This window comes from Aphelocoma coerulescens, chromosome 26 (assembly GCF_041296385.1).
Source record: "Aphelocoma coerulescens isolate FSJ_1873_10779 chromosome 26, UR_Acoe_1.0, whole genome shotgun sequence".
Classification (NCBI taxonomy): domain Eukaryota; kingdom Metazoa; phylum Chordata; class Aves; order Passeriformes; family Corvidae; genus Aphelocoma; species Aphelocoma coerulescens.
Genome location: NC_091039.1, coordinates 1,450,338 through 1,475,656, shown reverse-complemented (window position 1 = coordinate 1,475,656; position 25,319 = coordinate 1,450,338). Strand labels below are relative to the sequence as shown.

Genomic DNA, 25,319 nt, shown 5'->3' with positions numbered 1-25,319 from the left:
CCTGGACCTGTCCTGGGGTGGGACACAGACTCTGAGAATAGCCCAGCCCAACTGAATGGCCCCAGATTTCTAAGGGTGAGAAACCACTGGGCATTGTTTCTTTTTCTGCACAAGGAGCTTAGGACTTATTTTGCTCTGAAAGCTGGATGTTCACCAAAGGACTTTTCCCCTGTGGAGTGCAAGGGATGGGCTGGTGCAGAAGGAGGAATTGCTTTGGAGCTGTTGCAGGCAAAGGAGAATGAAGCCCCTCTTTCCCCAAAGCAATGGTCCTCCCACACCCTTTCATTTAAAGTCAGCTGGGACATGGGGACATCCCAGCCCAGGGCACCAGGAGCAGAGATGAGTCCATTGGGATACCAGAGCTGCTCCAGGAAAATGGGGGTGGAAAAGGAGGGTGACAGCACAACAACCCCACTATGCAGCTGCAGCCACCTGGACACCAACCCTGCCCTGGGCACTTCCAGTGTGGGTTCAAGGCAGCAAGGGGTCAATGGGAGCAACCAGTGAAGAAAATTCCTCCCTCAGCAAGGCTGGAAAAGACAGGGAGGAGCTGGTGTAACCAGCTTTGGATCTGTCAGCAGAGAGGAGAAGGCCTGGAGACCCCGTGTCTGTCATGGAGAGAAGAAATGGGGAAGGTGAAGATGAAGCTGTGAGGATGAAGGAAAGCTGAGTGCTGGAGCAGAGTCTGGAGCATGTGTGGGCCCTCTTTGCATGGGTCCGTAAGAGCAGGATGGACAATTTTGTGATTTTTTGTATTTCTCAGAGGAAAAATCAGCAGAAATCTTGAGTTGCAGAATGATCCCCCAGCTGAAATGTCAGCTTTTGTCTAAGGTGTTTTTATCTGGTTGTAGCTGGGGAGCAGCTTGTCAGCAGCTCTGCAATCCCTGGAACTTGGCTGTGCCTTTGTCTGACACACCAGGCTGGCCCAGCCATGCTGCTCGTGGTGCTGGTTTTATCTCCAGACCTGTATCTGCACTGCAAACCAGGCCCACCATGGTGGAAAACCACGATCTGCCTTGGGCTGCTGCTTTTGTCATCTTAAATTCAGCTTAAACTAAACAAACCTCGTGTCTCCAATGGCACTGTGTGTGGGGAGTAACCACCCTGTGCCCTGGGAAGGTGCCTTGATCAGCCCCGTGGTTGGGTCTTCAGGGCCAAGAGGAACAACCAGGCAAAGTGGAGACATGGAATGAGCACCGTGGGTGGCTCCAAGTGTCCTTGTGTCCAGCTGCTGTCTTGCTCTGCCTGGTGTGAGACTCACCAGGTCCTGGTCCCAAGCACCAGCCTGGCAAGGAAGAGGAGGGTGAAGAAGTCCCAGCTGGTTCCTACTGGGAGATCCCAACAATGCTCATGTCCTCACACCTGGAAGATGTTTCAAGTGGAATTTTATTCGCTGGAATCACAGAATCCTTAAGGTTGGAAAAGTCCTCCGAGGTCATCGAGTCCAACCTTCACCCAAATACCAACATTCCCACTAAATCACATCACAAAGTGCCACCTCTGCCATTTTCTGAACACTTCCAGGGATGGGAACTCCATCACTGCCCTGGGCAGCTGTGCCAGGGCCTGACCACCCTTTCTGTTAAGAAATTTTTCCCAATATCCAACCTGAACCTCCCCTTGAGGCCATTTCCCCTCATCCTCACTGCCCGGGAGAAGAGGCTGACCCCCATCAGGGTATTTTCTCATGAAAATGTTGGAATAAACATAAAAAGGAGAAGAGCTCCCTGGCTGGCTCCTGCTGGGTACGTGGGGATGGAGAAGACACAAGTTGTGTTGAGCTCTCTGGAGAGGGAAGGGCAGGAGGGGCCTGTTCAGCCCGGGCTCCACAGCAGCCCCCAGTGCAGGGGTTTTGGGCAGAGCTGGCTGGATGCCCTGGTTGGTGCTCAGAAAAGGGGGAGGGAGCAGCAGGGGAGGGCCCAGGGCTGAACTTCTGACAGTCCAGGAAAGTCAAGAGTCTCCTGAGGTCAGAGCTCACCAGAGGCTGCAGATTCCTCAGACAGGGCAGCTCCGATCTCTGCTCTCTGCTCTCTGTGAGCAGGGACAGGAGCCAGGGAAGGGCTGGAGCTGTGTCAGGGGAGGCTCAGGCTGGAGATCAGGGAAAGGTTCTTCCCCCAGAGGGTGCTGGGCACTGCCCAGGCTCCCCAGGGAATGAATGGGCACAGCCCCGAGGCTGCCAGAGCTCCAGGAGCGTTTGGCCAAGGCTCTCCGGGATGCACAGGGTGGGATTGTTGGGGTGTCAGTGCAGGGCTGGGGGCTGGATGTGATCCTCGTGGGTCAATTCCAGCTCAGGATATTCTGTGATTCAATGATTCTGTGAGTGATTCTGTGAGTGCATTTCCAGGTCCAGTGTGGGGGGAATGGGGCACCTTTTCCCAGAGCCTGGTTTTGCATCCTTTCATGCAGGCAGACATCGCTGGGATGGGCATCCTGCAGTGGTCTCCTCCTCCTCCTGCTCCTCCTCCTCTGTCCCAAGCAGCCTGGGCTGCAAGGGGAGCAGCCTGAGGGTGAGGGTGTCCTGCACAGAGCAATGTTCCCCACAGGGCTCTTTCTTCCCAGGTCCCACATGGGCAGTGCCACCGACCTGCGCTTCCCGCTGGGAGCTGTGGTCCACGCCCCGGCCGAGCCCTTCGGAGCGGCCCCGGGGCTGCCCCGGGCACAGAAGGGACGATTCGGTGCCCGGAGGGAGGAGCCAGCCAAGGTAACCCCGGTGCACCCCAGTGCTGGGGTCTGCTCCTGCCCTGCATCCTGGGATTAGGGTCAGATGTGGAGACACGGGGCAGTTTCCTTCTGCTGGGGCAGTGATGGGGAAACATCAGAAGGGTTTCCCCTTGGGGTCACACTGAGATGGAATTCCTGCATGGGGGTCACCAGTTTGGCTTTTGGAGACATGGGAATGCTGTGTAGGACAGTGGCCCTTGTTCCCCCAGGACTGGGAGCAGGCCCAGGCAGGTGGGGTCCTGGCCACGGGGTCTCACGCCTTCGACAGCGACCCCGACATCTCTGACGTGGACGAGGATGACCGCGAGACGCTGTTCAGCTCCATGGATGTGCTCTCTCCTGGTGGGCACTCAGATGCACAGACGTTGGCCATGATGCTTCAGGAGCAGCTGGATGCCATCAACGAGGAGATCAGGTATGACCATGGCCAAAACCCACCACTGCCTTGTGCTGAAATGGCTCCAGGGGGACAACAAACGACCAGGAGGCTTTGCTGGCCTAAAACTGGGGCCTTGGTGTGTCTTCAGCCAGGGAAATGGCTCGAGGACATCCAGCCACAGGGCTTGGTCCTTCCTGCCATGCCTCCCTGTCCCTCAGCTGCAGCAGTGCTGGCTCACAGGGTCATTATTTCAAATGATCATTATTTTATAAAAAGTCCTCCATGAACATTAAAAGGAATCGGGGTGTGTCTCAGCTCTGGTTTTTATGGATCCTGATGGATCTTGCTGCCATTCCTGGAGATCGGAGGTTGAGGCACAGCACCAAGGGGCATTTCCCCGGGATAGAGGTCGGGTGTCCCTGGGAAGGTGGGAAGCCAGGAGCCCTGAGCCCCACTGCTCCCCCAGGATGATCCAGGAGGAGAAGGAGTCCACAGAGCTCCGTGCAGAGGAGCTGGAGACGCGGGTCACAAGCGGCAGCATGGAGGGCCTGAACCTCACCCAGCTGTGCAAGAGGGCCTCCATCCCCACCTCGCTGACGGCGCTGTCCCTGGCCAGCTCGTCCCCCCCGCTCAGCGGCCGCTCCACGCCCAAGCTCAGCTCCCGCAGCGCCGCGCAGGACCTGGACCGCATGGGGATCATGACGTTGGTGAGGAGCCGGGAGGGGCCAGGGCTGGCGGGGCTCCGGCGGTGAGGTGGGAGTGATGCCCGCTGTCCACACGGGCCTGTGGGGGGGGTGGGACAACGGGGTGCCCGTGTTTGCTGTCTCTGGCCTGGCAGCCTGGCCCCGGGACTGCTCTGGGGGGGTGCTCCATTAACTGCCCCCCTTTCTGTGTCTCTCTCGCTTTCCCCCTTGCAATCAGCCCAGCGACTTGAGGAAGCACCGGAGGAAACTGCTAGTGAGTGGCTCCCATCCCGTTGGTTTTTGTCCAAGCCCTTTTTCCAGCCTGCTCCTGGCTTTGTCCACACCAGGTCAGGGTGCAGCAGGCGCGGGATGGAGCTGGGGACCCCAGGGATTCAGCAGGAGGATCATGGGGATCCCAAAAGGTGCTTGGACATGTTCCCGCCGGCAGCCTGGGGGGTCTGGCAGGACATGGGGAGGTTCAGAAAGCCACTGGGTCCTCAAACATTGTGTCCCCTCTGGCGACAGGGTGTCCTTGGGACATTCCCATCTGTGCTCCTCAGAGCCCTCTGATGAGGGCCAGCAGCTTCTGTCCCCACACCCTGACCTGGACCATGGGGCTGCATCCTCTCACCTCCCCATTCCCAGGATCTCAGCCATGGCCACATCCTCCCCATCCGCTTGGGCATCTGGAACCATTGCCAGAGCTCTCATTCAGGCCATTCCTGGAGCGTGGCAAAGCCCCAGGGCTCTGGTGGCTCTTTTGGCCATGCCTCCACGGAGCAAGAGAGAGGCAGGCAGCAGGGCAAGGATGGAGCTGGGCTCTGGCCTCCCGCCCTCATGGCCTCTCCGCTTGTTCAGTCGCCTGCAGCTCGGGATGAGAGCCGGGAGGACAAAACCACCATCAAGTGTGAGACGTCCCCACCGTCCTCACCCAGGACACTGCGGCTGGAGAAGCTGGGCCACCCTGCCCTGAGCCAGGAGGATGGCAAGAGGTATGTGGAGATCCTTGGGGTCTCTGTTGGTTTGAGGATATACCTGGGGCACTCGTGGGATGTGGGCTGGGCTGGGCTTTGCCGTGGCTTTTGCCCTGCTCAGGAATAACCTAAAGGCTTTGCTCTTCCTCTCCCTCCCCGTCCCCAGCTCACTGGAGGACCAGGCCAGCAATCCCAGCAGCAGCCAGGACTCCTTGCACAAGGGCTCCAAGAGGAAGGGAATCAAATCCTCCATCGGGCGCCTGTTTGGGAAGAAAGAGAAGGGTCGCTTGATCCAGCTGAGCAGAGAAGGGGCCACGGGGCAGGGTCTGTGAGCAGCCCTGTCCCTGTCTGTGCCAGGCTCTCCACACCCTCTGGCTCTGTCTGCTGTTGGGGTGCTCTTGGGGTGACAGGGAGGGCAGGGACACCCCTGCTGGCTTGGGCACGTTGGGGCCATGGCAGCTTCAGGGAAATTGGAGCTTGGTGTTTTCTCCCCTTGGCCTCTCTGTCCTGAGCATGGTGCCACCTTAATGCTCTGTCAGGGATGTGGGTAGTGACCCCCTGTCACTGTATCTCATCTTTAATGTCCCCAAATTGACTTCCCTCCCCATGGGACCTTCTGGATTTTGCAGAGCCCTTTGGTAGGAGCTGTTTTTTCACTCCTAAATCCTTTACTGCTTCTATGCTGAGCATTGTTGGACTCAAGGATCTTTCTGGGTCCCTTCCAGAAGGGACTGTTCTGTGACTTTGGGATTTGGAAATAGGAGGGATGGCAGGAGGGGATCCTCTTGGGCTTCCCAGGGATGCAGGGGGGCCATGGGGGTGGGTTGCAAAGGGACACTGTCACCTCCCGTGCTGTCACTGTGTGTCCCCCTGGCATGGGGACAGTCACAATGCCCACACTGGCCCTGGGGGAGGCCACACTGACCCGGGGACATCACGCTGACCTGAGGGTGTCTTGCTTGCCCAACAGTGCTGCTGACTGACATGGAGGGGGGCATCCAGGACCCCCTGGGACTGGGCAAGCTGGGGGCTCAGGCCGAGAAGGATCGGCGCCTGCGGAAGAAGTGAGTGAACTTCCTTCCCTACCCCAGCAAGAAGCTGATCTGCTGGGGGGCCATGGCACGGGACTAGGAATCTTCTCATCTTCACCCTCCCTTGGGCCTTGTTACCTCCTTCTCTGCTTTGTCTCCAGCTGCTTCCTGCTCCCGGGGTCTGTTCCCTTCCAAGAACTCTCCCTTCCTCACAAGCCCCCCATAAATCACTCTTCTGCTTCTGTTCCTGCCAGGCACGAGCTCCTGGAAGAGGCTCGGAGGAAAGGATTGCCCTTTGCCCACTGGGACGGCCCCACTGTTGTGTCCTGGCTGGAGGTGAGGTGGAGCATGCCCGTGGATTGTCCCCATGCTGTCCCCACAGGTCTGTGTGTGCCACCATGTCCCACCATGCCTGCTCCATGTGCATGGCTCGGGGGTCTGCAAATCCTGGGAGAGCAGAGGAGATCCCTGGATCCCTCACAGAGCCTGTGGAGTTGTGGTTTGAATAGAGCTTTGGGTTTGACCACAAGTCTGATGAGGAGCAGCTGAGGGAGCTGGGAAAGGGGCTCAGGCTGGAGAAAGGGGGGACCAGGGGGGACCTTGTGGCTCTGCACAAGTCCCTGACAGGAGGGGGCAGCCGGGGGGGGTCGGGCTCTGCTGGCAGGGAACAGGGACAGGAGGAGAGGGAACGGCCTCAGGCTGGGCCAGGGGAGGTTCAGGTTGGATATTGGGGAAAATTTTTTCATGGAAAGGGTGGTCAGGCCCTGGCACAGCTGCCCAGGGCAATGGTGGAGTCACCATCCCTGGGAGCGTTCAAAAGATGTGTGGATGTGGCACCTTGGGCACGGCTTAGTGGTGAATGTGACAGTGCTGGGGGAATGGTTGGAGCTGATCACAGAGGGCTTTTCCAACCTTCATGATTCTGTGAAAAGCTCCGTGGGTGCTCCTCCCCTGTGCTGTGCCCATCAGGCACAGGGGTGCTGGGCCGCCCACAGGCCACTTCTGCAAGGTACAACCAAACCCAGAATCCCATGTGGGCATTCAGCTTTGATATTGGGCTCTAGAGAGAGTGGCCTTGCCCCTGGCACGGGAGCCAGGGTGGCAGTGCCAGGCAGTCACTGCTGTCCCTGTCCCCAGCTCTGGGTGGGGATGCCAGCCTGGTACGTGGCCGCGTGCCGGGCCAACGTCAAGAGCGGGGCCATCATGTCGGCCCTGTCGGACACCGAGATCCAGCGGGAGATCGGCATCAGCAACGCCCTGCACCGCCTCAAGCTGCGCCTGGCCATCCAGGAGATGGTGTCCCTCACCAGCCCCTCGGCACCGCCCACGTCCCGCACGGTGAGTGCTCCCTGCCACCCCTGAAGCCTCCACGGGCTCCTCTCCCTCCTTCCCCTTGGGACCGCTGTGGCCAGCGTGGCCATGGATGAGGTGATGTCCACTCATGGACTGGTCAAACCACCGGCCACTCATCCCCCAGCACAAAGGTCATTCCCAGCTGGAAGCATGGAGCTCTTCCAGTTTCAAGGCTCCTGCCCCTCACATGGGGTTGTCAGCAGGAGGCCAGCCCTGCAAAGAGCAGAGCTCAGGGCCTGGCTGCCCTGGAGAGGATAAAGCTCCATCTGAAGAGCAGAATCCAGACGTTCCTGATGTACAGGGCCAGCTCGGCTCCACACAGCCTCCCTCCCAATCATTTCAGCACAAGCCTTTCCATCTGAAATTCCTGGGGCAGCTCAGATCAACTGCAGATCTCTGCCCTTGCTAGGATGGAGGGATTGTGTCTTTTGCTGGTCCCCAAAAGCCTTGAGGGGTTAGTGGTGGCCCAGTAATGCCAAGACACATCCGTAGATGTGCAGCTGGCAGAAGGGAAGCTGCTCTGTCCCCCTCAGATGGCTGTGTGTGGGGTCACAGCTGATGGGGACAGGCCTGCAGGCTCCTTGAGCATCACACTAAAGTGGAAAGGGAGATAAATGCTCTGCTCTCCTTACTCTGCTCTCTGTGGCTGCATGGACATCCCAGGGTCACCTCAGGCAGTGGGGTGTCACCAGGTTGAGCTGCAAGGATGTGGGATGTCCCCAGGACAGCTCCAAGCACAGGGTGGTCTGATCCTCCACCAGCCTGAGCTGGGCTTGGGTCCAGCGTGGTTGGTGCTGACAGAGGCTGGACATGAGCCCGGGTGAGCCCAGATGAGCCCAGGTGTGCTCAGGTGGGCAAAAAGGCCAAGGGCACCTGGTCTGTCCCAGCACTGTGGTGGCAGCAGGCCCAGGGCAGTCCCCGTCCCCTGTGCTGGCACTGCTGGGGTCACACCTGGAATCCTGGGGGAGTTCTGGGCACCTCCTGACAAGAGAGACCTGAAGGGGCTGGAGCACGTCCAGGGAAGGGAACAGGGCTGGGGAAGGGGCTGGAGCCCCAGGAGCGGCTGAGGGAGCTGGGAAAGGGGCTGAGCCTGGAGCAAAGGAGGCTCAGGGGGGACCTTGTGGCTCTGCACAAGTCCCTGACAGGAGGGGGCAGCCGGGGGGGTCGGGCTCTGCTGCCAGGGAACAGGGACAGGAGGAGAGGGAACGGCCTCAGGCTGGGCCAGGGGAGGGGCAGGTTGGATATTGGGGAAAATTTCTTCATGGAAAGGGTGGTCAGGCCCTGGCACAGCTGCCCAGGGCAATGGTGGAGTCACCATCCATGGAAGTGTTCAGAAAATGAGTGGATGTTGTACTTGAGGTTAGTGCTGAACACAGTGGTGGTGCTGGGTTGAGGGTTGGACTTGATGATATTAAAGGTCTTTTCCAACCTTCACAATTCTGTGATTCCATGACTCCATGCTGGTTGTGAACCAAGGCCATGTTTCTGTGGTGGTTTGCTCTGACCCCTCTGCTCTTTTCCCTGCAGTCCTCTGGAAACGTCTGGGTCACCCATGAGGAGATGGAGACCATGGCAACTTCCACCAAGACGGTGAGGCTGGGCAGGCCCCAGGCTGCTGGAGGCAGCCCCCGGCTGTTGGGGTCCGAGCAGCTGCAGGCGTGTTTACCCAGAGGGAAGGGGATCCCTCACATGTCAGCTCTTGGCCAGCACCCTGCAGCTCTTTAGAAACCCTCTTTCAACCTTTAATGTCCAGCAATTTCTGAAAGTAGCTTAAACCCCATCAGATTTATTTTCCCTTGTGGATTTCACTGGGTTTCCAGAGCAGCCTGGCTGTTGTTTGGGAGTTAAAGACAAAACCCAGGAGTGATCTCCAGACAGACACATGAGATCCCCGAGTCATTCTGCACCCAGGTCACGGCCTAATCCCCCACTGATCTCAGCACACCCAAACATTGTCCCCACTGTCCCTGCCCCTGGCTGACAGCTTGGGGTCCCTTGCAGGGATGTGTCCATGCTCCCAAAAACTCTGGCCCCTTTGGAGAGAGGGAGCCACTCCCTTCTCTGCAACCTGATCACCCCATCTGTGTCTCAGAGCAGGGCAGCATTTTGGATTTGTGTGGGAATTGTGTGTCCAAGGCCAAGTTAGAGCACCCTGGGCTAGCAGAAGGTGTCCCTGCCCATGGCAGGGGTGGAATGGGATGAGCTCTAAGGTCCCTTCCAATCCAAACAAATTTGGGGTTCTCTGAAATAGGCATTTTATTGAGTTGAGTGGCAGGGATGTGCCACTGTCCCTTGGCAGGTTCTGTGAGACTGAGGAAAACCAGCACAGGTTGGCAAAGGAGGAAACAGCCACAAAATCAGCAAATTGGCTTGGGCAGCCCCCTGGGGGTTGTGACACATGAACTGAAGCTTAATTCTCTTTCATCCATCTGACCTGGGGGAACCTGAGAACTCTTTCTGTGTTTCCCAGGGAAGATGAACAATCGCCAGGGTCAGTGCCATCTCCAGCCCAAGCCTCATTCTCTATCCTCCTTCTCCTTCTTCTCCTTCTCCTTCTCCTTCTCCTTCTCCTTCTCCTTCTCCTTCTCCTTCTCCTTCTCCTTCTCCTTCTCCTTCTTCTTCTCCTTCTCCTTCTCCTTCTCCTTCTCCTTCTCCTTCTCCTTCTCCTTCTCCTTCTCCTTCTCCTTCTCCTTCTCCTTCTCCTTCTCCTTCTCCTTCTCCTTCTCCTCCTCCTCCTCCTCCTCCTTCTCCTTCTCCTTCTCCTTCTCCTTCTCCTTCTCCTTCTCCTTCTCCTTCTCCTACTTCTCCTTCTCCTTCTCCTTCTCCTTCTCCTTCTCCTTCTCCTTCTCCTTCTCCTTCTCCTTCTCCTTCCTGTATTCTTGGTCAGAGATGGGGTGGGAGCCAGGCCCAGCGGGGTCAGGGTGTCCCCAGCACCCTGGGGACAAGGCTGAGGTCCCCAAGCCATAAGAGCGAGCTGTGTCCCCTCTGTGTCCCTCCATGCTCAGGGGTCCCATGCTCAGGGCCAGCAGGTACTGACTTCACTGTCCTTTCTGTTGACATGCTGCGTGTCACACTTAGGACACAGAGGAAGGCAGCTGGGCACAGGTGAGGTCCCTGGGCCACCCTTGTGGCATGGGGTGGGCGGTGCATGGGGTGGGCAGGGCAGGGCTGGACATCCCAGGGGATTTTTGGGGCTTTGATGTTCACTGAGGCCTTGGAAGCTTTTACCTGCACCCTCTGGGCCATGTCTCACCTACAGGGTGTCCTCCTGGGCCCCTCTCTGCTCCAGGCAGTGGCTTTTCCTGGGACCTGCTTTGTGGGATCCAGAGCCTGTGTTGAGAACCCCCCAGGGGTGTGACCACCCTGCATGGGGGCAGGATTCCAGCTGCATAGACATTTACTTTTCACCTATTTTGTAGCCCCAAATCCATACTGATCATTTTTGTGAACCAAAAAGGTGGGAGGAAAGAGTCCTGCTTGGATCCATCTCTTCTGGTTTTATCCCTCTCAAATGCTTTACTTTCCTTCTGGTGGATTTTAATTCATTTTTGGACCCAAAATCAGTTTGCAGTGGAAGTGAATGGGTGGGTTTTTTTTCCCAAAACTGACCTTTTTTTTTTTGTTTTGAAGTCATAAAATAGAGATTCTTAAAATAGAGATTCTTAAAAAACAGTTGGGGATGCACTGGAACCTATTTCTCAGTTGTTTCATCTTTCAATGAATGTGCTTTTTCCAGAGGCAGCTGCTCATAAAGTCCAGTTATCCCTTGCCCTTATTTTTGGCTACTGCTTTGTCTCCTGTGGGGACATGAGTAGGACACAGACCATGGCCAGCAGGACTGTTCCCTCCAGCTCCTTCAGCACCACCCAGGGCTCACTCCTCTGGCCTGGGCTTGGCCTCAGGCCAGTGACCCTCCCGGGCTGTCACCGATCTCCTGGGATCCTGCAGCTCCACCAAGCCCTGGGTTCTCCCCCAGCTTCTCCATGTGCTTCTCTGCAGACGTTGGCCTATGGGGACATGAACCATGAGTGGATTGGGAACGAGTGGCTTCCCAGCCTGGGTCTGCCCCAGTACCGCAGCTACTTCATGGAGTGCCTGGTGGACGCGCGCATGCTGGACCACCTCACCAAGAAGGACCTGCGGGTGCACCTGAAGATGGTGGACAGTTTCCACCGGTGAGTCCAGCCCCCAGAGCTCCCCAGCGTGCACGTGGAGCAGAGGAGGGGGGGATGTGATGGATTCTCCAGTCTTGGGCAGCCCTGGGTGGCTCGAGCTGGACTCACTGCCCTGGGCTGGGATGGCTCTTCTGGGCAGAAGTTCTCCTTCACCTCACTCCCTGCTGCAGAACTGCAGAGGAGCAGGCCTTTGCCTGGCTGTGAAGCAAACCACAGGCAAAACTTCAGGCTCATCCTGCCTGGTGCTCCACTGGTGTCTGCCAGCAGCCCAGTGGGAGAAGGCTTGTGCCATCCCAGCCATGGCTCCAGCACCGGGATCCAACCCTGCCATGGGCTTCCACTGCCCACCCTGACCCAGGGGCCTGCCAGGGTCACCTCCAGGGGTGAGCCCTTCAGCCTGGAGCAGCCCCCATGGGCTGGTCCCCCCTTCCCTCTCCGGCCACCAAGTGTGAGGATCGTTGGGATCTGTGCACTCTCAGGCAGCTGGAACAGGCTCAAACTGATGGAGCAGGGAATTGCTGTGGAAGGGAGGGACATTCCCCATTTTCCAGCTTTGGGTTGTGCCTGTCCTGGCCCACCCCTGGCCTGAAGCACCCTTTGGGCGTGAGGGGAGCACGCAGAGAGGGACGTCCCTACCCGGGTCCCTCCCAGCCACGTGTCCTGGAGGGCTGGGTGACCCCTCGTGTCCCCTCATGTCCTTGCAGCACCAGCCTCCAGTACGGCATCATGTGCCTCAAGAGGCTCAACTACGACCGCAAAGAGCTCGAGAGGAGGCGAGAGGAGACCCAACACGAAATCAAAGGTCAGCACGCCCCATCCAGCTCCAGAACAGGAGAAGAGAAACCTCCCAGGAGATACCCAGGGCTGGTCTCTCTCCTGTCCCTCATTTTTAACCCATTGTTTGTGAGCCCACAGGGCTGTTCTCCAGAGGCACCTCCGTGCTGCTCCAAGTGCCTTTATCAGCTGACCCCAGGCAGGCATGAGGAGGGAGGAGGGGAAAGCAAAGATGCAGCCTGAGCATCCCATGATCTTCTCTGCCCATTTCACTGCTCAGGACACCCCCAGCTTGCTCAGCCTCCCCTTCCTCGTTGCTGTCCTGAGATTCCACACACATCTGGCTGCTGCTTGGATTACATCTCATTACTGATAATGCCCCTAATTACACCAGCAGCCGTGGCTTCTTAGGATTAATTTTCACAGTTGTTTTCTGCCTGTTATTTCAGCTTTAAGCTTGGTAAATTGAATGGAGCTGTTCCTGGCACTTGAGCTCCTGGTTTTGCTGCTGGCTTGGGAAGGAGAGTCCCAGGATCAGCCTGTGGCAAAGGGAAAGGGCCTCAGGACATGCCCAGATCTCCTCAGAGCTGTGAGTGGGGTGTGGGGTGGCCCTGAGCTGTGCCCTTGCTGTCGTGCAGATGTGTTGGTGTGGACCAATGACCAGGTCATTCACTGGATCCAGTCCATCGGGCTGCGCGAGTACGGGAACAACCTGGTGGAGAGCGGCGTGCACGGGGCCCTGCTGGCCCTCGACGAGAACTTTGACCACAACAGCCTGGCCCTTGTGCTGCAGATCCCCACCCAGAACACCCAGGTAGGAGCCAGCATCCTTGGGGGATTTTGGAGGAGAGTGGCCAGTGTGGGACATGGCTGTGGTGTGACCCCACCAGTGTCACAAACCCAGCTCTGCCTTTCAAAGCAGAGCTCTCCTATGGCATGGGGGCTCTTTCTGTCACACTCAGGCTTTCCTAGGATGGGAGTTTGGGCTGGAAGCACATTCCCCATTGATGGGGGATCATAATTTTTTGGTTAATTGCAGGCTCGACAAGTGCTGGAGAGGGAGTTCAACAACCTGCTCGCCTTGGGCACGGACCGGAGGCTGGATGATGTGAGTGCCAAACCTCTCCATGTCCTATGTGACTGGGGAAGGACATGGGGGTGCTGGTGGATGAGAAGCTCAGCATGCCCCGGCCACGTGCTCTGGCAGCCCAGAACCCCCCCGTGTGCTGGGCTGAGCCCCCAGCGTGGGCAGCAGGGCAGGGGGGGATTCTGCCCCTGTGCCCGCTCAGCTGAGACCCCCCCTGCAGAGCTGCCTCCAGCCCTGCGGTTCCAGCACGGGAAGGACCTGGAGCTGCTGCAGCGAGTCCAGGGGAGCTGCTCTGAGGGCTGGAGCTCCTCTGCCATGAGCCCGGCATCCCTTGGAGTCTTTACTGGGACTTTTGTGTTGATGTCTCCAAGGCATCTTTGCAGGCAGACTGTGGAGAGAGAGATGAGCTGGAAAGGATAAAGCCAATGCCATGGGATCCCAGCAAGATGTCCTGTGTCCTTGGGCCAGTTTGATCCTACACTTTGCTAGAGCTGATCACCAAGGACAGGCCCGCCCTTGTTAGCTGCTGTCTCCCAGGGGCAGAAGGTGCTGCTGGCACTGACCCCGGGCCCGTGCTGTCCCCGCAGGGTGATGACAAGACCTTCCGTCGGACGCCGTCCTGGCGCAAGCGCTTCCGCCCGCGGGACGTGCACAGCATCAACCTCCTCAGCGGCTCTGCTGAGACCCTGCCCGCCGGCTTCCGTGTCACCAGCCTCGTGCCACTGCCCCCTCCAGCTGCTCCCGCCAAGAAAATGCCCCCGGAAGGTGGGTCAGCCCTTCTCCAGAGGGTCCTCTCCCACCCCTGCTCAGTCTTAGGGAATGTGGGGAAGGATGTGCGACCAGGAGAGGAGAGGGATAGAAGGGGAGAGGAAGGAGAAGGAGAAGGAGAAGGAGAAGGAGAAGGAGAAGGAGAAGGAGAAGGAGAAGGAGAAGGAGAAGGAGAAGGAGAAGGAGGAAGAGAGGGAGACAGGGAGAGGGAGATGAGAGAGGCTTGCTGGTCACCCAAGATGCTCAATCCATGTGATCCTGGAGCTGTGGCCTGCTGGAAATGGTTTTTCTGGGAGGGTTTTTTCAGACCTGTGTGTGATTTCTTGGTTATGAACTACGAGGACAAGGGAGGGGCCAGGATTGGGGTGTGGGGTGGGATATGTCACCCAGGGACTGCCCAGCCTGGGCCAGTTTCGTCCATTCTGCCTTCTGGAAACCCCAAAGGGATGTATTAACCAGCTCCATTTGCCTGAGCTCTCCCAGGGCTGGCAGGACCTGCTGGGACACCCTGGCTGCCTGTGCTGTTGGCTGTCCTGTTTTATGTCCCAGGATCTGCCCCCACCACACATCTCCTTTCTTCAAGGTGTCTTGGTCACTTCCAAAGCTGTAGGGAGGCAGAAGCTCCAGCCAGGTCACCCCAATTTGTCCCCTGGACCCGGCACCGTGGTCCCACTGTCCCAAGGCAGCTGCCGCATCCCCACTGGAGCAAAGTTGGCTTCAGCAGGCTCAGAAATGAGGGTGGGAATGAGAATTAGAAAGGTGTGCGTTCACCTTCCAACTCCAAACCTCAGGCCCAGCTCTTCTCCTGCCTCAAGTTTTGCTCAAATGTCCCAGCTTTCCATCCAGCAGTTTGGATCAAGCTTCTCTTTGACCTTTTCCACCCCATCCCCAGAAGGTGCAGTTCCCACCTGGCTGAGGACAGTGAAACCTGGGGCAGAATCGCACCCAGGCAGGGAGCAGGGTGCTCACTGCCCAGGAGCAGGGATGGCAAGTGGCAATTTCCCAAATACCCTGAGGCCTCAGGAGCATCCAAGCTGGCCAAACGTGGCTCTTCCTCTGACCCTCATCTTCACGTGGCTGCAGTGCACAGATGCTGCTCAATAAACACAGGATTTGGGGAAGCTGGGGGCTAATTGGAGCAGTCACTAATTGCTTTGCTCTTTGGTTCCCTTCCAGTCGGTGCCTCCGGGTCCCCAAGGCTGGAGACCTCCACGGTTCGGACGTACTCGTGCTGAGGGTCAGCGAGACGGGAGCCAGGCCCTGGGTGAGCGCGAGGGGAACCGAGACCTGGAGCTGCCTGGGGACCAGGGCAGAGCAGGAGCCCCAGCAGCACCCGGGCAGGGGGCTGCCCTCGCCAAGGTTTGCCTGGCCATGGAGGGCCAGGGAGACCTCAGTGGTGGGGGAGCTGCTGCTGCCCAGGGCTCACAGAGACGATGCAGGAGGGATGCTCAGCATCCCACCACGCGTGGTTTGTCCAGGCTTGGACAGACAGCTCCACTGGGGACCCCAGGGTGCCATCCTGTGAGGGTTCCACTTGTGTGAGGGGAGGATTGTCAAGCACTCCTGGGATCCTGCTGTGCCCCTGGTTGCCCTGTGCCAGGAGGATCCAGTGCTGATTCCATCTGGGTTTGTTGGCCGATGGGTGCACTGGTGGAGCTGAGCCAGCATCCTCACGGGCCCTTTCCCACTTTGCTCCTCAGCAAATCCCCATGTCCGTGTGCCACGTGCTGGCTGCCTTCCAGGACGAGAGCCCAGCCTGTGCCTGTTCCTCGGCCCAGACCCACAGACTGTCACTGCTGTGGACCGACAGGATCTGTCCCTCCTGCTCGTGCACCCCCCGCTTCCCCCGGCTCCCGTGGCTCCTGCCGTGGCCTGTCCCCCACTTCTCCCCGTGCTGGCCGGGCCATGGATGTGCTCCAGAGGCCGTCCTGGCGTGGTGCAATCTGGGGAGCAACACAGACACCTGCAAAGTGTCTGCGATGTTTGGAAGCCTCTCTCCTGCCTGGTTCGTGTTGCCAATCTGCCACGGGGCTGCACTGACTCGCCCGAGCCCTGGGCATCAGGGATGCTGCTGCCCACAGGACTTGAAGCCAAGGAAGATTCAGGCTCGTGAAAATCCTCCCTCCAGGGTGGCCGGGCAAGGAGCTGCCCCCGGGGGGGCTGGGGCAGTGCCAGGGCTGGTGCTGGGTGGGATGAAGGGGGCCCAGCACGGGGTGAGGAGGGCGGTGTCTGCCCAGGGCCGGGCGGGCGAGGTGCTGATTTTGGTGCTGTCAGGTGCCCTGTTTGAGGGGGCTGCGCCTGGGACCGCCCCACACGGCTCACGGGGACGGTGCCCAGCGCCCACGGGAGAGGGGACCCTCCTTGGGTGCCCGGGGAGACAACGGGAGCCCCCCCGCCCCCGGGACGTGCCCACCCTTCCCCTCCGGGTGCAGAGGAGATGTTCTCCCCTCCTGCCTCCTGCAGGGGTCAATCCAGGAGGCTCTTAACTCTTCCCATTTCTTCCCCGTAGGGTAGGATCTCTTCGTCTCCTCATGCCACGTTTGCCTTGTGTGGCCCCTATTTCTGATGTGATATTTATTGATGGCTGGAATGACCTTATACTTATCATGTGCTGTCTGGAAGTGCAATATCTGAGAGGCTCTACAGTCACGACGTCTTTTCGGTGTATTATTTGCCTAATACAGTATTAAATATTTTTTTAATTTGAAGAGTCAGTGAGCCCTTTATATCAATGCCCTATTTCTTTCGTCATATTATTGGTACTGCATGGACTCCAAACCCTGGATCGGGTCAGGAAAGGATGTATGTGTGTTCCAATAAACAGGATTTTAAAACAGTGCTGGCTTTGAGCCTTCTTTTTAGAGCCCAAATTAAAAATATCATTAATCTCTGGCTCCCTCAAGATCTTTGGGGCACAGGGCTGAACCCCAGTTAAACACCAGTGAAATCACTGGTCTGTATAGGGCTGACTGAAGCGTGGCACATCCAGTTCCCAGCTGAGAGACTGTTCCAAGGTCCAGCTGGATTTACTGATACAAAAATCTTCAACCTGGATTTGGGGATTGTGGAACTGGGGAGACCTACACAGGCCAGGACAACAGTAAAGGAAACCCAAGCTGTCCAAACAAGAATGCCTTTATTTAAAAAAGAATCCAAATAAGTTAGCAAAAATAATAATTAAAAAAACCCTAAAAGGCAACTGCACACAGCGTTCAGTAGAAAAGACAGGCGGGCTCCGGGCCGGCACCACCGGCCACCGGCCGGAGAGAGACCTTGGTCAAGGAGCATCTGGAAAACTCAGCAAAGCGAACCCAGCACACACATTGGCCCCAAACCTGCCCGTCCCCGGCCGGGCAGCGGAGCAGGGCCTGGCCCCGGGAAGCCCCTGCAGGAGCCGCAGCCCCATCCCACCTCTGCCTGTTCTTCCAGCCCAGCGGGAGCATTCCGCAGGGAGCGGGGAGGGAGCCGAGTGGTGTCACCGTGCAGCCCACGACACCGGAGGGGTGGATGTGATTTCCAGCAGCTGGACCCTTCTGGCATCTCATTCCCACCCCGTTACCAGCTCGAGGAGCCACCGGGGGTTTTGGCAGCTCAGTTTTGACCCCGCTCCTCCGGGAACGTCACGGCCACGTCCTCCACGGCAATGCTCTCCACGATGGAAGACAGCGAGTGCAGGTTGCGCTCCTCGGCTGCCTCGTCGGCCAGGAGGTGATCTGGGGAGACAAAGGGGTGAGGATGCTGCTGGGAATGGGGACTGTGTGCTGGAGAGAGCTCCTCCTTCTGTTCAGGGAGATGTAGGTTAGTGCTGAACATGGCTGAGGGTTGGACTTGATGATCTTTTCCACCTCTAACAATTTGTTGATTATTTTCTACTATTCTGTGACCCCATGATCCCTCCCACGGCCAGCGTGACCTAGGGACCTGCTGCCAGCCCCCCCCTCCCCCCGGGGAAGGATGAGAGACCAACAGGGAGTGGAACTTTTGGGCCCTTTATATGTTTTAATCTCCACTGGAAAATGAGATTTAAGTTTCTGCCTTCTGGGGAAAATAACAGGTGGATTTGGCAGGGGTGGGGATAATGGCAAGCATGGGAAAAAAGATCAGCAGCTGCCGAGGGTGTGTGGGGAGGGAAGGAGGGCTGAGGCAGCGATACCCAGTGATGCCCAGTGATGCCCAGCCATGCCCAGCCATGCCCAGCAACACAGCAGCAAAGGCAAGCCAAGGGATGGCAACAGATGAAACCCTTGCTGGGGATGAAGCCACCAGGGCCCCAGGCTACTGCAGCCCAATTTCTCAGCTCCCAAGGGTTGGTGTTTTGGTGAAATCAGGGCTGGGAGAAGCCTGAAGTGCTGAGCATTGACCAAGGAGGTGCTGGAGGATCTCTGAGCTCATCACTCTGCAGCAGCAGAACGGGCAGAGGAGGAGAAGTTTCCTTCTGTCCTTTGCTCCGACCATCTCCTGCCCGAGGGAGGGCTGGCTCAGTGATCCTCTTCTCCAGGGCTGCGGTGCCCCTGCTCTTCCCACTCCCTGCAAGCCCAGCGAGGCCGTGGGATGCCCAGGGTGGCGAGGAGGGCGTTACCTGCAGGGTTGGTGCCGAACTCCAGCTGGCTGCTCCACTCGGGGCTGCAGGAGGAGCTGCCGGACCCGCACTCGCTGGCTGCCTGCAGGAGCCCAGAGCAACCGTGTGTCACCTCCTCTGGCACGGCCGAACCCCACCAGCCACCCCAAAAACACCCCGGGGGGCCCATCCCACAGCAGGACACCCCTGTGGAGGGGGGCACGTCCCTCCCCACCTGGAGGAGCCAACAGCACACGGGGTCCCCAGGACCCATCAGGGCCAGGTGCTTCCTTAACCATAAAGGCTGAAAAACCTCCTTTTTTTGGGACACTGGCCACAGAGAAATGGGGCTCCCGCTCACTGCAGATAAAGAGGTGTCTCTTTCCCCACTGATTATGAGGAAGGGCTGGAGACAAACAAATGTCCTTGGGCAAAACAGCTTTTTGCTGAGAATCACCTAATCAGGCTCATAAAAAATGACACGCGGGCTGGATGGCCTCAGGCTGTCCCCAGGGGGAAGAGGATTTGGGAAAAGCTTTTGGCAGTTTGATTTGTGGATTTGGGGCTGAGTGGTTATTTTGGAGAAAAGAGCTGACAGCATGAAAAATGAGACCATTACTCGGCAAATCCCAGAATTCACTTTTTTGGCATGTGTCTTTATCTGGGAGTGGGTGTCAGCCCAAATGTGATTTATATGAGCAACCCCATGGACCCAGCTCTTTGTAGCGGACTAGAAACGGCACTTTGGGTCTTCAAGCTCATGGCAGCACAGGATAATTAATTAACACTTGGACTTATTTCCCATTAAAACAGGAAATTCTTACAGATATGATCTTTTTTTTCCCCAGAATACTGGCTTTTGCATCAATATGTGAACCCCTGGCTACACCTGGGACAAGGGGCAGCTCAGAACAGAAGTGACAAAGGCACAGCTCAGCACAGTTTTGGGCACATTTACAAATCCAAGTGGATTCTGGGAAGTGGAAATTGGATTCTGGTATCCAAGTGGATTCTGGCATTAAAGTGGATACTGAGAAGTCCTGCAAATATGTAGGATGGAGCCTAAATACTTTTTCATTTCTTTATTCAGCACTAAATTGGATTACCTGGGTACCTGCTGGTTTGGCCCTGAAATCCCTTAGTATGGGAGGAGATCTGGGATTCCCTCTTCTGGGCCTCTGAAAAAGTCCCTCCGTATCTATATCTATATCTATATCTATATCTATATCTATATCTATATCTATATCTATATATCTATATCCATATCCATATCCATATCCATATCCATATCCATATCCATATCTATCTATATCTGTATCTGTATCTGTATCTATATCTGTATCTGTATCTACATCTACATCTACATCTACATCTACATCTATATATCTATATCTATATCTATATATCTATATCTGTATCTATATCTGTATCTGTATCCCCATACATGTCATATTTATATCCATACCTACATTACTTATTTCTGTATCTACCTCATCCATACCTACATGATCTATATCTCCATGACCTGTATCTATAGATATACCTGTATGTCATTTGTATATATGTATCTATAGACAATCTGTATAATTTTATCACTACCTAGATTATCTCTATCCACTTATATAATCTCTATAATTTGTCTCCATAGCTATCATATCCATATCAATTTCACCTCCAGTTTATCTGTGTGATCTCTGTCTCTGTAGAACCCGTGTCAGCAATGCCTGTACGGATACACAGACCTCCATCTGGATCGATCACTGCTCCCTGCACCTGTGGCTGGAGTTTCAGCTCTCTGTGCATTCCCAGATCCAAACCTCAGAGCAGCAGGGAAGCACACGCCCAGCCATCCCCAGGAACCAGGGGCAGATGAAAATACCTCTCAAAAACTTGGTTAAATAACCAAAATCTTGTGGTGTGACAGGTCCTGGCACTCTGGGGGCTGCGGCAGGACACGACTACTGCGTGTCCTCATCCACATCAGTCCTAGAAACCAGAGGTGTCCCTGTGCCACCCCTCTCATCCCTTCCTCTGCCTGAGTGTGAGCAGGGAGTGTTAATTTCATTTTATACTTTATGCTTTATATTTTATTTTTATATTTCATATTTTCGTTTCTATTTTTGTGTTTAGTATTTAATTTTATTAGTTAAATTATTATATATTATATTATATTATATTATATTATATTATATTATATTATATTATATTATATTATATTATATTTAATATATTATATTTAATATATTATATTTAAGATATGATATGATATGATATATGATATGATATAATATGATATTATATTTATTCTATTATATTTTCATTTAGTTTAGTTCTATGTTATTTACTCCATTTTCACCTTTCCCACCTCTCCCCAGCCCAGGACCATGGCCCCAACACACCCATTCACAGGGACAGAGCGGCAGCAGCCCCTGTCCCACAGGGATGTGAGCTCTCAGCAGGGTGGGACCATTGTCTCCGTGCCCCCCTGCAGGCCACACTCACACAGCCACCAGTGTCCCGAGCCGGCAGCGTCTGCCTCGCCCCAGAGCCGGAGTCCTGTTCCCCCCAGCAGGACCCAGTGCCCCAGAGCTCCTGCAGTGCCTCTGCTTGGGGTTACCCGCACAGGGCGTCACCCCTGTAGAGCAGTGTCCCCATAGAGAATCACTCCCCTGTGGCATCACTCCCAAAGGGCTTCACCCTGAAATGGCATCAACCCCTTAAAGCATCGTCCGTCCCATAGAGCATCACCCACATAGAACGGCACCCCAAAATGACATCACCCCCATAGAACATCATTCCCATATGGCATCAACTCCACAGACTGTCACCCCCATAGGGCATAACCTCCATAGGGCATTGTCCCCATAGAGCATCACTGCCATAGAACGGCACCCCCAAATGACCCTGCCCACATCAGGCATCACCTGCGCAGAGCATCACCCCTAAATGGCATCCCCCTATGGAGCACCGTCCCATAGAAGTCACCCCCACAGGGCATTGCCCCACAGAGCATCACTCCCATACGGCCTTGCTCCCATGGAGTGTGACCCCGAAAAGGCATCACCCCGCGGAGCGTCACCCCCACCGCATCACCCCATGGGGCACCACCCCCGGCACGCTGCTCCCAGCCCAGGCTGGGCACCGGGGGACAGCCAGGGACACTCACGGCGGGCGGGGCCGCGGCGGGCCGGAATCGCAGGTCCCGCTGGTCCCGCTCCTGCTGGTTGAGGGAGCTGAGCAGGCTCTGCAGGCGCTCGATGTACTGGATGGCGCTGCGCAGGATCTCCACCTTGGGCAGCCGCTGGTTGGGGTTCAGGAGGGTGCTGCGCTTCAGAGCCTCGAACGCCTCGTTCACCTTCTTGAGGCGCCGCTTCTCCCGCAGCGTGGCCGCGCGCCGCCGGTCCATGGACACCGATTTCCTCTTGCACACCTTGCAGGCCCAGGGCAGGCACTGCCCGGGACAGTGCTCGGCCAGCGCCTCCTTGTCCTCCAGAGCCACCCTGCCCTCGGCGCACAGGGCCGCCTCGGCGCGCTCGGGGAACGCCGCGGGCTCGTAGGCCTGCAAGCGGGAGCCCAGAAAGTTTTCCCCATCGTAAAACCTCTGCTCCGGGAAGAAGTACGGGTTGGTCTCGAAGAGCTCCATGGGCGGCTCGGGGACGTGCGCGCGGCTCGGGGACGGCTGCTCCCTCTCCCCGCGCCAACTGCTTGGTGCCATTTAAACCCCGGCGCTGGCATTAAATCACGGAGATAAATATAGAAAACCCAAAGGAAACCTGAGCCCACCCTAAGCTGCTGCCTCACATCAAAACTTGTCCGTCTGATTCCATGTGCTCTCCCCACGGGGATTACAGTGCCCGGCCCGGCGGGGCTGGGGGGGCTGGCACGGCGGGGGGGCAGCTCGGCTGAACCCGAACAAGGGCTTTGTGTGAGCCCCGAGGTGCCACTGGGGACGGCGGGCGGCTGCCAGCTCCCCCCGGCATTCCTGCGTCATCTGGTCCCTTCAGTTACGGCTGGGCTGGGGGAGCCATGGTGGCCTCGTGGCCAACCTGCCTGACCAGGGCATCCCCGTCCCTTCACGCTGCCCCCGCCTGGATCCCACGGCACCCCAAATCTGTGCCTTCCCTGCGGTGGGACCCAACACCAGCACAGTATCGTCCCCTTCCCAGCCCTTCCCACCTCCCTCCCGGTCCCGCTCTGCCCCATATTCCCCACAGCCCATCCTGCCGCTCCGTGTTACACTGATCCCACTTCTGCTGAAGCCTCGGGGAAGCCTCGGAATCCAGCCCTGGGAGGGATGTCCCAGTGCAGGGAGCACCCCAGGCTCCAGTCCCATCCCTGTGGACACCCCTCTCCCTGCTCACCCGTCCCAGTTCCAGCTGCTGTGCCTGCTGCCTGTCCCACTGGAACAGAGCAGGCAGGACAGAGCAAAGCCCAACCTTTCCTCCACCAAGGGCTTCTTGAAGGTGCCCAGCCAAGTCCCTTATCACATTTTTGTCACAAAATCCATGTTTGTGGCTCCTCCCATGCACCAAACCCAAAGGACACCTTCTCCCATGTGTCTCCAGGTTCCAGCAGAGCCAGGCTGGGCTCAACCCTCTCCCAGCTAACACAGCCTCCTCCTGCCTGCTCCCCTGTGCTGGCCTCTGTACCTGTGGATAACCAAAGCCCCAATGCCATCCTGATGCACCCCTCTCCCAGAAAAGACACATTGCTCACACATTCCCGATAGGGAAACTGAGGCACACCCAGCAGCAGCAGCATGAGGGGGATTTTAACTCATCCCCAGCCCTTCCCCGCTGACTCCAATGGCTTGGCCACATCTCTCCAGCTTTGTCTTTAATTCAGAGGGGATTTTTTTTTCCATCTGGAACATCAGAAACCATCTCCCATCTCCTCCTATTCCTGCTCCAGGCCAGATTCCAGCTGAGGGATCGGTCAGTGGAAAGAATGTCAGCAAAGTGCAGGGCCAACCCTGCTGGGATTTTCCTTCCCCAAATTCCCCCTCCTCGGAGAGGCTGTGCTGTGGCACATTCCCTGTGCCCACTATCAGCACCCTTGCTCACTTGGGGTGGGTTTCTGGCCTTTTTGGAACCTGCCATGATGCTCTTCTCTCCTCGTTGTGATTTCTTTGGGGCCAGGAGCTTTCCAACACCTCCTCACTCCGATTCCTGCTCTCTTGGGGTTCCGGCCCTGGGGGTTTGCTGTCCCCATGGTGTTAACATCTACGAAAGTCTTCGCTAAGGAAAGCAGGACCTGCAGCCTGATGTTCATCCTCAGCACAGCCCCTGTGCTCCCCACAGTCAGTCAAACTCAAAAATATTCAAGAAGGAAAGAAATCAGAGCATCAGCTTGGCCCTTGCTTAAGGAAAAAGCACTAAAAGGGTTGGGAAGAGGCAGGATTCATCCCTCAGATGTGCAGAGGTGCCCATGGCAGGAGTGAAGGCTTTGGGAGTGAGCCTGAGGGCTTCACATCAGCTCCACACCATCACATCAAGCCGCTCGAGTCACTCAGGGGCACTTTTAGCAGTGGCACTTGGTGGACATGACCCTGGTGAGCCCCTTGAGCTGCAGCCGCGTCCCTGGGTGAGAGGTGTCAGGAGCACCCTGGCTCACTGTATGAATGGGCTTTTTGGAATTGCAGGAGCATGTTTGGAGGGTGAGAGGCACAGTGGTGACATAACAGCCTCCACGGGCACGTGGCTGACCTGCACAGGGGAGAGGTCAAGCATTTGGCAGTTCATAAACAGGGGCAGCACTGCTGGGGCAGCGCCGGCCGTGTGTCCCCAGCCGGAGAAGTGGCACAAGGCAGCCCCGACAGGCCACCAAGGGCACCGTGTCCCCTGTGTCCTGTGGCTGAGCAGGCAGGGGAGGGGGAAGGCAGCTCACGGGGAAGAAAGGGCACTCAGTGGCAGCGTGGGGTGGGCACTGGGAAGAGGCACCCCATGGGGTGGCAGCCCCAGCACTTGCACTTGCTCCAGCTCCACTTGGGGGTCTCATCCAGTGATGTGGGGGCAGGGATAACGCTGTGCTCACCCAACTGCAGCTCTGCAGCTCCTTCAGCCCCTCCATGCCGTGGATGAGCCTAACCCTGAACACGGCGGAAAGACACGCCAGGGTCCGGGGTCCGTGGGTCCGGCGGGCTCATCCCGGTGGATATCAAATCAAGGATGATTAATCCCATTGGGCAAGTAGCCATCATCAAGGAACCCCGTGTCCGGGCTATGGAGAGGCTCCCATCATGACCCACCCCACCCCACAAAGGCACCTGCTGGGGGATGGGCGAGCGTGGCGGCTTTTCCCGGTCCCCTGGGTGCCCACGGCGGCCGAGGCTGTGCCCCGCGTAATTCGGAGCCGAGGGGGGATTAGGGCTCTGCTGCCGGCTGTCAGGTTATCCCGTGATGGATGGTGGCGGCTGGGAGGCAACACAAAGCCACGCTGTGTGAGCCCCGGGCAGAACGTGCTGCGATCCGTCACAGGGTGACCTTCGGGGGCCTCGCGGGGACGGCTCACCCCGACACAGCTGGCGGGGAGGGCAGCCACGAGCCCAGAGCTAAAAATACCCCTCCATTGAGAAAATCCCAGCGAGGAGGGTTTGTCCCTGCTCCTCCGGGGCAGCTTCCCAAGCCGGTGGCCAGGTCCAGGGAGCGGGGTCACGGAGAGACACCCAGGGGCTGCCTCGGCTGATTTTCCCACCACGTCTGATGGTCTGGATTTGCTGAGTTTTGGGGATGGATACACGTGAGCGTGTTGCAGCCTGGGGAGTGTCCCTCCCAGTGCACAGAGCCTTAACCCGTGCGTGTCCCTGTTCCCTGCTCC

At 57.1% G+C, this 25,319-nt stretch overlaps 2 protein-coding genes across 2 annotated transcripts in view; one reads left to right on the top strand and one right to left on the bottom strand.

Annotated features, from left to right (window-relative positions):
- The window catches only part of PPFIA4 (PTPRF interacting protein alpha 4), a 34,586-nt gene extending 17,805 nt beyond the window's left edge, over positions 1 to 16,781 (top strand). Inside the window, exons 13-30 of the mRNA XM_068995898.1 lie at positions 2,560 to 2,701; positions 2,931 to 3,136; positions 3,567 to 3,807; positions 4,022 to 4,057; positions 4,642 to 4,775; positions 4,924 to 5,081; positions 5,728 to 5,821; positions 6,043 to 6,124; positions 6,926 to 7,126; positions 8,669 to 8,731; positions 10,220 to 10,246; positions 11,141 to 11,316; positions 12,021 to 12,118; positions 12,729 to 12,904; positions 13,130 to 13,198; positions 13,765 to 13,942; positions 15,122 to 15,209; positions 15,646 to 16,781. Of these exons, the coding sequence (XP_068851999.1) occupies positions 2,560 to 2,701; positions 2,931 to 3,136; positions 3,567 to 3,807; positions 4,022 to 4,057; positions 4,642 to 4,775; positions 4,924 to 5,081; positions 5,728 to 5,821; positions 6,043 to 6,124; positions 6,926 to 7,126; positions 8,669 to 8,731; positions 10,220 to 10,246; positions 11,141 to 11,316; positions 12,021 to 12,118; positions 12,729 to 12,904; positions 13,130 to 13,198; positions 13,765 to 13,942; positions 15,122 to 15,180 (2,140 nt within the window). The 3' untranslated portion in view covers positions 15,181 to 15,209; positions 15,646 to 16,781. The remainder of the gene's footprint in view (positions 1 to 2,559; positions 2,702 to 2,930; positions 3,137 to 3,566; positions 3,808 to 4,021; positions 4,058 to 4,641; positions 4,776 to 4,923; positions 5,082 to 5,727; positions 5,822 to 6,042; positions 6,125 to 6,925; positions 7,127 to 8,668; positions 8,732 to 10,219; positions 10,247 to 11,140; positions 11,317 to 12,020; positions 12,119 to 12,728; positions 12,905 to 13,129; positions 13,199 to 13,764; positions 13,943 to 15,121; positions 15,210 to 15,645) is intronic.
- A 364-nt stretch (positions 16,782 to 17,145) lies between these two features.
- Positions 17,146 to 24,236, bottom strand: MYOG (myogenin). Its single transcript, XM_068995811.1, has 4 exons — positions 23,220 to 24,236; positions 21,670 to 22,231; positions 18,525 to 18,606; positions 17,146 to 17,658 (listed from the first exon to the last, which is right to left on the bottom strand). The coding sequence occupies exons 2-4, from the start codon at positions 22,216 to 22,218 to the stop codon at positions 17,537 to 17,539; spliced, it is 753 nt and encodes a 250-aa protein (XP_068851912.1). The 5' UTR covers positions 22,219 to 22,231; positions 23,220 to 24,236; the 3' UTR covers positions 17,146 to 17,536.
- Between the last annotated feature and the right edge of the window lie 1,083 nt (positions 24,237 to 25,319).